The sequence below is a fragment of the Corvus moneduloides genome, chromosome 3 (assembly GCF_009650955.1).
Source record: "Corvus moneduloides isolate bCorMon1 chromosome 3, bCorMon1.pri, whole genome shotgun sequence".
NCBI classification, from domain to species: domain Eukaryota; kingdom Metazoa; phylum Chordata; class Aves; order Passeriformes; family Corvidae; genus Corvus; species Corvus moneduloides.
Window position 1 is genome coordinate 5,931,332 of NC_045478.1, and position 12,130 is coordinate 5,943,461.

At 40.5% G+C, this 12,130-nt stretch overlaps 1 protein-coding gene and 1 long non-coding RNA gene across 2 annotated transcripts in view; both read right to left on the minus strand.

Annotated features, from left to right (window-relative positions):
- Positions 1–12,130, minus strand: part of RCAN2 (regulator of calcineurin 2) — an 84,406-nt gene that overhangs the window by 67,540 nt on the left and 4,736 nt on the right. The window contains exon 2 of the mRNA XM_032103995.1: positions 8,868–9,094. Coding sequence (XP_031959886.1) covers positions 8,868–9,092 — 225 coding nt within the window. The 5' untranslated portion in view covers positions 9,093–9,094. The remainder of the gene's footprint in view (positions 1–8,867; positions 9,095–12,130) is intronic.
- LOC116441738 lies at positions 5,303–8,858 on the minus strand. Its single transcript, XR_004239225.1, has 2 exons — positions 7,639–8,858; positions 5,303–6,010 (listed from the first exon to the last, which is right to left on the minus strand). It is a non-coding gene; the product is annotated as an uncharacterized LOC116441738 (long non-coding RNA).

The window sequence follows — 12,130 nt, forward strand, 5'->3', positions numbered from 1 at the left end:
AGACTTTTCTATAAATTATATAAAGGCAGCTTTTCCCTTTGGGAGCTGTAGCTCTTGCTCGTGTCAGCAGATACCTGAAGGGTTGACTTCTTCCTTTAATATGCAGCATTATGTTGTGCCAGCAACAGCTTCAATTAGACCCAAGGAAGTTCCTGCAGAGTTCATGGCTGTGGTTTATTCCAAGTGTAAGATGGTGTTTTATCATCTCAGCTTTTATTGCTTTACAAAAACATGCCATGCCTTAGATTGCCAGACAGGAAAAAAAAGGAAAAAAACCCTAAAACAGGAATAACACTGGTCAAGAATAGCAAGCATCACCAGTTACAATAAATCTTATCATCCCAGAAAACAACATATCCCGCAATCATCCTGGAAAAGAAAGGCTCGATATTCTGTGTACATGCAGTCAAACTCCAGTATTTTCAAGCGGGATAATCAGAAGGAAAAAAAACTGACTACCAAAACTCTGTCAGAAGTCCCGGCTGAACCCCTATTCCAGCTAACCCTGGTAGAGTTCAGAGGAAAGCCACACCAACCTCAGTGTTCCAGGCCAGATCCCACTTCCTCAAAGATCAAAAGGCATTTGAGCCCAGGAATTTAGCTCAACCTATTACAGGAGGCAGACAACTGCCAAGTGGAATCTTAACCTAAATTTGTACAGTGTTTAGGGATATCTAAATCAGACCTACCCACAGTTTATCCTACAGTGTCCACTGTGGTGGAGAAAGGAGTAATTAAGAGGATGATTTTTTACTGACTTACACACAAGCCCCTGCAATTCCCTATGGCTCCCAGAGCCTGTTTTCTCATGCCATAACAGAAGGCCCTCATAAACCTTGGCATGGATTTACTGACACCTTTGTTAAAATGTCTCATTATTCAAAAGTCTGTATTTTAGTAGAACTGATAAGAAATTTATATTCCTATATTTAAAAAAAAAAAAAAAAAAAGGAAATACTTACTCTGAATGGTCCTTTCCCAGGAAAGATTTCCCACCCACCCTGGTCTGAGATAACACATTCCCTCTAGACTGCAGAGTAGAATACAGCCACAGAAAGCCAACACTAGAAGAATTTTTCCATAGTTGCTCTTAAGGAAAAAAGTACGTTTCCAAATTTAAAAAGCAGACAGTAACTGCTGTCTTGTGTGTTCTGGAAAGAACATTAATCAGTTTATTTTTGTAATTTACAAATAACTAGTATAGTTAAATGCTTTGAAGCACTGCTTCAGATTTCAGCTGCAAGGAATACAGGCCTACCTTTAACCCAGTTGGTCTTTTGCCAGGCACGTTCTCCCATCAAAACAGGGGCATTTGTGCTACCAAGAACGCTGTCCATGGATGGGAAAATAACCTCAAGTACTGTAACAATTATTAGACAGCATCCACATGACAGACGGTAGCCTTTCAGACCCAGAAATACTTGTTACTAACTTTTTGGTTGGTTTAGTTGGTTTCAGCACCACCACAAAAACACCAAACCACATTTTCAGAGCAGGATTGTACATTGATTCGATTGAGGAATATTCAGAGCTGGGAAATTCCTGCATGCCAACAGCATAATCTCCAGAACAACCCAAGAGAAGACGGAAGGAATACTTAAACTAGACTGACAACTCCTTACAGCTCCTTTGGAAATTCTGCAGATCGCCTGAAAGGAAATTACCATCAGACCCTATACACATACATAAATTCAAGTTGTCTTGTTAAGAGCCACAAGAGCAGCCTTAAATAATCTCCTTATAAATATGCATTGACATTCTGAATATGCAAAATACACCAATCAAAATTAACTCATTTTCTGCCTCCAAACCAGAATGAATACTCAACAGATCCCAAATGTCAGTGAAGGTGAACTTCCCTACTGCCCCTTCTCCAGTAAAACCTCAGCTCCTTATGGTTGCTGTGGCTTGAGACATAAGGAGTTCCAGACACTGAGATGCTTTGTGGATCTTACTGTCAGTCACATGCTACAGTACATCCAACTTCATCAAGTTACTGCTTCTCTTATCTGAGCTCCTCAACAGAACACCTGACCTGTGAGCAAAGCACAGGAACAACAGCTACAGGGAGGAGCTGTAACACCACATCCCATTCCATGCGCCAACACAGAGCTGGGTAACAAGGTCCAGCAGCTACACCATGGGGTAAAAGGGAGGGAGGTTTATGAATGACAAATACAGAATCACAGAACAGTTTGGGTTAGACAGGACCTAAAAAGATGATCTAGTTCCAACCTCTGCCATGGGCAGGGTCACCTTCCACTACACCACTTGGTTGCTCCAAGCTCCATCCAACCTGGCCTTGAACACTTCCAGGGATGGGGCAGCCACAGCTTCTCTGGGCAACCTGTGCCAGGGCCTGACCACCCTCACAATGAAGAATTTCTTCTTAGTATCTAATGTCAGCCTACCCTCCTTTGGTTTAAGGCCATTTTAAGGCCAAATATCAACAGCTTTTTCCAGTTGTAGAGAGAACTTGTATAATGAGGTTGAAAAAGTCAGGCTTACCACTTCAGCAGTCAGATGGAATATGAGATGCAGAGCAGGGAAGGTCACAGGTGTTTTCAGACAAAACACTGGATTGCTCAGAGATGGTTCATAGGAAAAGTATTTGAAATTAGTTACAGAAAAGAAACAATGCAATGGAAAAAGAACTTTAGACTGCATATTTCTCAGAGCAAGAACAGCCTCCCAAAGCTTTATTTTAGTGCTTCCATGATCATACAAAAAAAGCAGTGCTTGGCTGTCTGCAAGCCAGCACCCAGGGAAAAGTGCAAAATAGGATTCCCAGAGGGCAGCTCTGATTCATGAAGGACACTGTTCCTACAGCCTCTGTTTGCAAGCTCTCTGTGTTTTCATTTTATCAGATGTATAGACAGAGTATAGTAAAGAAACACTTCCATTTTCAGAGAATGCCAGGGAGTAACACTGATCCCATTTATAAAGCAGAACAAAGCAAAGTTGTTAGAGATTCCACAGCACGAGGCACAGTTTGCTTCAAGTGGCAGCTTCTGATAATGTTATCATATCAACCACCACCAACCTTAAAAGGTAGAAAAACTGAAAGTAAAACAAAGGAACAGCCAGTGTACCAGGAAGGCAGAGTGAAGTCTGCATTCCTTTCCAGCCTTGGAGCCTGACTTCATCTTTGCTAGGGTGACCTTCCACTGGGTCCAAGATTGACTACTAATATTGGACTAAAAAGAAGTGTGCCACCCTCTAAATATAATGATGACTCAACACCTAGAGGCTTCAGTGATGTAATATGAACAAAGAGATTCTGACTTCACAATCTAGATGCTTAAAACTCAAGTCAAAAGGAACAGATCTTCCCCCGCAGACACAAAGCCTGCCTAGAGCCTCCCAGAGCATCATCTTGAATTAGCCTGTAGGAAAAGGGAACCGAAGAAACATTTCACACATAGCAGCAGACACACTGGCTCCACTTTGTTTAAAAGGAGCACTGAACAGACACGTTTCAATTATCTGCTTCAGTCAAAGCATCAGCAGAAAGTTTCAGTTCCAGAAATAACATATAAAATTAAAGACAACACAGTAAACCAGTGAGCAGTCCAGTGTTTTTCACTGAACCTTAAAAATAAAAATAGCAGCACGAAAATGTGCTTTGTTGAGAAATCTGAATGCAAGTACAAAGGAAAAAAAGCCTTTACAAGTAAAACTACAAAGATCTCTTAAAGCATCACCCTTGGACAAATATTCCAGCACCCACCCCCACCTGAGGGAGCCTTAAATATTTTTCAGGATCCAAGTTCAATAATACATCTTAAGAAAAGAAAGTCAAAGGAAGTCTAACAGAGGCTTCTGCCGTAAGAGCAAGCAATCATCCAATATATGTAAATAGTTGTAACATGAAAGAATCCCTCATGAAAATAGTAATTGTTTTCATAGTGAAGTCCTTCTATTAAAATAGGATTATCTTTTCCATTGGCTTGTTACTTTGACTTTTCTCCTTCCTGCCCCACCCCACCTCCATTAAGCTCGTGGTTCAGAAAATGCATTTTTAATCACCTTCAGTCCCCAATCTTGCATTCCCACACTGGCCCTCTGCATCAGAAGAATTAGGATACTCTTCAACAGATGTTCACCGAATGACAGATTGGAGGATGTCAGAAAGGACTTCTGGAGGTCATTTTTTCCAATCCACCCCTGGCTCAAGCAGGGCCAGCTTGAGCTTAGATACCCAGGACCATATCCAGAGAGCTTTGGAATATCTCCACAGAGAGAGAGAGACTGCACCACCCCCCTGGGCATCCTGTGGTATCACTGCCACAGCAAAAAAGTGTTTCCTGATGTTCAAAGGGAACCTCCCGTGTTTCAGCTGATGTCCATGGCCTCTGCTCCTGGCACTTGGACCACTGAAAAGAGCCTGGATCAGCCTTCTTTGCACCCTGTCTTCAGGTGTCCACACACACTGCTCAGATCCACCTGAGCCTTCTCCAAGCTCAACAGGCACAGCTCCCTTGGCCTTTCTTCAGAGCAGACAGGCTCCCATTCCTTCATCTCTGTGGCCACCCTCCAATACGTCTGTTTCTTCCTCATGCTGGAAATTCCAGAACTGGACACACTTGATCAGTATTTTCTCACGCAGAAATAGTAACAGTATCTCCTATTGGTTTAAATTACATTGGCAAGAAAAAGCACTTGGTGGACTTTGGCTATCACTGCCTAGGCAGCTTCACCATAACTAAAACGCTCAGAAACTGATGAATCATTCTTTATCTGAAATAAAGCCATCAAGTTTAATCGGTGCTCCTTCCAATTTGAGCCCAAAGAATGGGAAAAAAAGGAGCACGCAGCTTCTAAAAAGCTTGAGGAAACACATCCTTCCCCCATGAAAACATATTCTAATAATGACAGCTTTGTGTAAGCATCTCCTGAGGCACTACAGCATCTGAAGAAACCATCCTAAGAGACAAAGATGCTTCACTTTGACAGTGTGTTTACTAGTCCCAGCCCGAAGGAAGTTCAAGTCACAGAACAGAAAGGTTGGTTTTACAAAACAGTGATACGTGCATAACAAAAGCACAACAAAAGGGTTACTACCCAAAGTTTAAGGGCTATGGGTAGCAATTAACTGCTGAAACACTCGAATACCCACCCTCAGGAGTTATCAGAGTCATGCCCTTTGGCTCACCAACACAGTTGCTTTATCAGGAAAGCTAAAAGGAGCAGCACCTCCCATTCAGTCACACTACCAGCCAAAAATCAGTCTCAATTTTGCCATATCTTGCTCACACATAAATAGTCCCATCAGTTTTTCCAAGAGGAATGCAACAAAACCCAGGGTTAAGGAGTAATTTTATTTTTAGCTTCTTTACAATAACACTTCCATGACCCAACCAAGTCAGTGCTGTACATTCCAAAACACCAAATTAATCTGCCCCTACCATTAACAGCTTTATGCCAAAACAAATGATCAGAGCACAGGACAGCGACAGGGACACAACCAAATGTGATCCCAGCTTTGCAACAGGTTATCCTGCTGCATAATCTTATCCACACCTTTGCTGGGTTTTAGGAACTGAAAAGCTCTGTATTTTCTAGCACACTGTAAAGAAGGTACAATTTCATTTTCCATAGGAAGGTCCAGGCTGTCCATGATGGGAGTGGAGATAAGCAAAGCCACCCCCCCCTCAGCTGCAGCAAGCTGCTAAACCAGTCTGCACAAATCCTTAAATGCCCACATTATCAACCCAGTTATCTGGGGCATTCACCTGATGCAAGCACACATTTCTTTCCAAGTACACAGCCTGGAAGGTAGGGAAATATTTTTTTACCAGATGCTCTGTTACTGAAGCAACATCAGCTACAGGTATCATTAAACTATATTCCCCTTTTCTTCAGTGTTTAAGGGCAGTCAGTCCTGAGCACCTTCCTTGAAGCCTGATGGCAAACTCATCTTCAGATTCCAGAGTCCACAACTCTTCAGGTTCAGGATGGTGAGACCTCAGGGTGACAGTCAGGACAAAACCCAAGCCTGTGTCTTCCCCTGCAAAGGACACAGCCTTCAGCTGCCAGAATTCCTCACCTTCATAAAAAGAAGGTCTGAACTTAGGCTCCCTGCAGGTGCCATCATTGCTTTTGACAGGAGACAGAATCCCTTCTAAGAGGGATGTAGCCAAACAGCACTGGTGAAAGGGTATTTCTGACTCAGGACTCAGAACAAAACGAATCAGCTTATCCCCAGTACAGATGTACATGCTGCCAGTAGCTGCTGCAAGTCCACACTCAAGCACAATCTGGAATTTATCCCGTATCTGATACAAAGGAGTTAAATGCCTTCAAAATAAAACCTGTCTTCAGTGAGTGTATTGCTTAGATATCTGTGTGTTAGAAGTTTGAACTGGACATTTCAGCCCCTTAGACACTTCAGATAATGTAACTTTAAAACTGATAGTGTAAATTCCTTACATTAATGCTGTTCCATGCTAAAGCTACTCAGAACTTTCCATACCAAGTCAAACCAGACATTTACAATGACAGGCTTCTCTGGCTTCCCTTACTAGCTAACTTGTAACTTCCAGTCATACCTTCACTTTCCTCCTAAAAGTGCAGGTCAGGAGTAAAAGTCAAAAACACATTACAAAAAGCTTTATTTTCTGTAGAATGAATAATACAATTAAACAATTGCAGATATAACCATTACTGTAGTACATTCCTTTTAGAAGTTTATTGTACCATTATATATACTTTGGATCAAAATATAATTGAAGATATGACTGTTAGCAGCATTTATGAATAGTGATCGTGTGAGATTTTAAAATTTAGCTTAGCAACTTGACAATATTTTATTTTGAATTCATGTGTGCTCTTATCTTTCAGCAACAGTTATTAATAGAAAGGATTATGGATATTAATCAACTGGGAACACAAGTACATGTTCTACAGGAATAATAAAAACCATAATCAACTCCCCAGGTTCTTGGATTTAATGAGAAATCTGAAGGTAATCCCATCTTGTTAAATATAGACTTACAGGAGTAACCACTTACCTGCAAACAGAGCTGTTCAACCCACAGCATGGACAGGGCATTTACAGACCTGCACGTGGCACAGAATATCCACCTCCACAACACAGCTGCTATTCTTAAGACACATCCTTAAGTCCTGCAAGTCTTTGGGGATTGCTATCCCACATACTTACATAATCACCCATTGCATTTTCTAACTAAGCCATCAGCTAAATACCAGAATTCAGCTCTCAAAAGGGAAAGCTCAGGAGCAAGTGGGGATAGAATCTCTGCAGGGTGAAGAGAAAGATTCTCTACTTCTAGGTGGGCTTCTGTTTTCTTCCTTTAAAACTGGACTTTCAGACCCCTTCAACTTTAGTCAAGTTCACTACCAGATGGTGAGAAAATTCTGGAAAATGGCAGAATGTAAATGCAAGATGTTTATTAGCAAAAGGCCTATTCAATAAAATAGAGCACTGTTTTCCAAAATTGCAATTTAGAGTGAAGGATTTTTAATATATAAATGCCCATTTTAAAGCTCATATCACAGCACTAATCTGTATTATTCAAACATTCATAAGACATCATCACAGAAGACAAAGACGCCTAAAAAACTAAACCCAAACAATTCTACTTGTGCAGCCTTAACAGACACCACTTTCAGTACCTTTAACAGGAAGCCTGTATCCTTCGAAATCTTGTTTTATTTCTCTTTCATCTGGTAATTCCCCCTCTAAAAATCCTTTATCCATTCTGGCCAGCTCTGGTCCCAGTGACTTTGTAGTTTTATCTGGATCCCTCAGACAGTTTCAGCCAAAATCCACTGTGCCACTGCCAGCTTGTTTCTGAACTGAAAATCCTGAAAAGGACACTCAAGTAGCTTCAGATGTGCCTATAACAATTAGCTCAGACTCATTTCATCAGACAATAATGCCCCAAGCAATCAGTTTTATATTCCTGAAGTCTCAGTCAGAAAGAATAGTAGACTAAGAAACAGGAACTGAATGCTTCCTCCAAAAGTTGATTTTTTAAAAATTGTTATTATTATTATCTTAAGACCATGTTGTTCTCAACATTCTGTTTTAGATTAATTGCAGAGTTCAAAATATTTTCATTAAGTTTCTCATGTCTTTTTTATCTAGAAAAATCTAAAGTGAATGACAGTGAGAACACAGTATTACAGGTAACTTCAAACACTTCAGACCTTATCTCTCTTGCTACAAGTACATGAAAGAAGGTTGGAGTGAGGCAGGTGATGGTCTCTTTTCCTAATTAGCAATCAATAAGACATGAGGAAATGGTCTCAAGGCATGCCAGGGGAAGTTTAGCTCGGATATTAGGATAAATTTATCTACCAAAAGGGTTGTCAATCATTGGAACAGGCTGCCCAGGGAAAGGACTGAGTCACCAGCCCTGGAGGGGTTTAAAAGATGTGTACGTGTGGCACTTGGGGACACAGTCTGGTGGTGGGCTTGGCAGTGCTGGGTAAATGGTTGGACTCAAAGGTCTTTGCCAACCTAAGGATTCTCTAATTCTAAGAGAAAATACAGAAAGGCAGCCTCCCATCCCAGTGGTCTGTGATCAGCAAGCAGGAGCAGCCATCACGTTTGATTTTGCCATCCCCACCATCCCTGCAGCCAAGGTTGCCATGAACACACAAACCTGCATTTCAGTATTCTGCAAATCTCAACAAAAGAAAAACTTTTTTTGTTGACTTCAGCTTTTAAACTCTTGAAATAAATGTCACAGCAAAATGTTGTTATCACCTTAGAAAGAAGTCATATTTGTGATCAAGTTTCTTTGCATGAGACAAATTGAACTGTTTCACTGACTGCAATAAACAGATAAAAAGCATAGGTTTCTCTTACAGGGAAAACATGGAAATAGACACTGTACCTTACTGTCCTCATCCTCAAACACAGACTGGTGAACGTTACAGGCGAAGAGAGAATTCGGGAGATCATTGAAATCAATTATTTCATGAAAATCTTCCTCTGCAAAACATCTCTTTAAGCCGTTGTCTCCATTGATAGAGTAGAGTAGGAACTGCCCTCCATCCTCCGGGATGCAGCCATAGTGGCCAAGGCCCCGCATTCCAAAGAAGTAGGAATCTCCCCTCATCCCTGGCAGCATGGAGAAGATAACATAACACAGTTACACTATGTATTTAAACATTCCACATCCACAAGTTAACCCAGGGATTCTTCAGTCTGGGGGCTTGGTTTGCAGAAAGTAAATTTCACACTATTTCAAGGCAAGAACTGGCCTCTGACACCGGGCACTAAGACCAGTCTCACCAAGGTTCAAACAGGAACTTGGCTTCAACTTCATTTATTAGCACAGGAAAGGCCTAAACTTATCAGTACAACCTTCTGAACACAAGCAGAAGAGACATTATTTAGGGGCCCCTTGTCCTGTGAGAAAACACTGTGCTGTATTTGGGTTTAAGAGAACCCTGTTTGTTGCTGGGAAGGCTACTGGTGCTTCTGAGTCTGCAGCCAGCTCAGGAAGCACAATGCACTGGGTAAGAAGAACATTGAAAATAACTTTGAAATTTAAATCAGGCATCAAGGAAAAAAAAACCAAAACAAAAGACTCTTCTGGAGAGCAGCATGAACATGGCATCATCAAAAACCAGTACAGCCAAGACACATCTCTGCTACAAAGAACAGCCAATTTTTTCTACAGTTTAAGTACAGAACTTACACTGGTTTCCATGCCCATTAGCAATTTCTTTGCATCTTAATCACACTAGGAAGCAAATAAAATTAAGGGAAGAATGGACTCAATATGACTTTCAGCAATTTTAAGAAAGTCCTGCTGATTTTGGAGCCTTTATCCCAAATGCATCAGTACAGAAAGGTAATTTTAAGGCACACAGAACGACGGGCACACATAATGAGCCCATACATTAAATGAAATCACTATTGTTGTTATGAGAGTAAGCTTCATGCCAGCCAAGGGAAGTAAGTCAAGGTCCAATTAATGATCAGTATGTTAATTAGTATAAAATCAGGTATTTAGCAGTCCTTAGTAGACCAACCTATCGCTTCTACAGAGCCCCAGTAAGTTAACTACAAGTTTATTGGATAATAATCTATTCCCTTTTACTTGTTTCTTTCAATAACAATATGCAATCATTAGCAGCTTTTCCTCCTCATGACACAAGCAGTTAGAGAGTTGCATAAACTCAGCGTGCTCATCTGTTCTGCTCTGCCCTTGCTCTCTTGCATACTTGCTATTCTCTATAAATAGCTGTAAATATTAGCTCAAACACACTATATAGGACTGCTGTCCAAAATTAAACCATATGGGCTTATTACACTTAATCTCAGTAAAGCTAAATTATGGAGCTAATTTGCTATGGCTGTGCCTTTCATATAACCTCTATTCTGAAATGAGATTTGGCTGACGACAGAGCACATCATTCCATAACATAAGGTTATGGAAATATCAGTAACTCTTACTGCTGGAGTCTCAGGGCTAATGACAGAAGTTCTCAAGAACACAAGCTGAAGCAAGTCTCAAAAGTACTGTGTTAACCTGAGGACGGGTTTTCAGGCTATCAAATACACACCTTCCTTTCACCAGCTCAGTCCAATATTAGCACAACTACCTCCAACTAATTTCAGTTTAGAAATTAAATTCTAATTGGAAAGAAGAAGCCTGAACAAATGGCAGAGGAGATGGCTACAAGTCCAGCAGTACACGTTAGTGTAGAGAGTTGACCATCACAGTGACATTACCCCTGGTATTTGAACTCACTCACTTAAACTTTGTATTACTGTACATTTCATGGTAAACACATCCAGGGAAATACTACAAAGAACTTCTCACACCAGCCAGAAACTTCACATCAGAATGTATTATTTTCTCTAGCAAAAGGCGTTAATAAATCATCTCCTCCAAAAATAATCATCTCTAAGCATGTTTGTCATCATGTCTAGCCTGTGTCATTAGCTTTATGAAAATGAACTTCAAGCCCAGTATGTTACAAAACACAATTTACATCACAGAGCAGGCTTGTGCCAGTCTGTGGGAAGAATTTCATTCACAACAGGCAAACAACTTGCAGCCAGGGAAGACTCTGACCATCTGAGAGCCACAGAAACTGACACACTAAAGTTGTAGGAATTTGGATTATGAATGTTAAAGCTAACAAGTTTCATACCTCCTTTCCCAAGGCATAACAAAGCTATTAGTGTGTGCAGAGAAGCAAAGAATCTCAGTCTGTTGACAGAAGTCAGGGAAGTCTTTAGGCTTCCTCACTAAACAGTTGTTTATTTTTCTCTCCTGGGAGAGCCATATTATAATAAAGTACTACGTAGGAAAGCTTCTAAGTTAGGAATTCAACAAAACCATTATGACAAACAACAAAACAGAACAGGATTTTAAGTTACAACCACAAAGCTCAGGTTTTTAACCAATAGCAAAATGAACATACTCTGCAGCAGCCAGGATGAGAAATTAATAAATATTTACATCATGTAGCAGTAGTTTTGCTCTGCTAGAGCTCTTGGACAGGAAAAGCTTGTTTCTTTTTTTCCCAGCCAACTATTGAGACATATTTGCCCAGCAGGACTTGGGTATTGGCCAAGTCTTTTTAAGAAAGTCATTGTCTCACAGGCCTTTTGACCAGCTCTTTTTACAGACTTGCAGGTAGGTGTCTGTGCCTGCACAGGCATCTTCTACTCTTAACATACAGATTTGTGATCAGTGTTTCCTCCACTAGCAAGTCAACTTATAACACCTTGATTCTTAAATCCTCTGCCCAATTTATGATGGGATAGTTAAGAACACCTGTATGGAACAGCTGTTGTTTCACAGATTTTTCCTTTGCACATGGACAAAGCACAGCATCACAGTTAAAACAGAAACCTCGCAAATAAAATACATACATGTTCCCCAAGAGAAATAAACTGCCTATGAGCCTGAGCTCAGTGATAATCAGACGGGACAAACATACTTCAATCAACATTTGTTAGCAGACTTCAATCAAAAGTTATCCTCAGGCATAAGATGGAAATCTTACATTTTTCCGTATTATGAATAATTTTACACATACAAAAATGTACATACATATATATATGTAAAAAATCATACATATCCTTTATTATGTCTGTCAAACCTTAAGGCTCAGGTATCATGTTGTTGGTAGC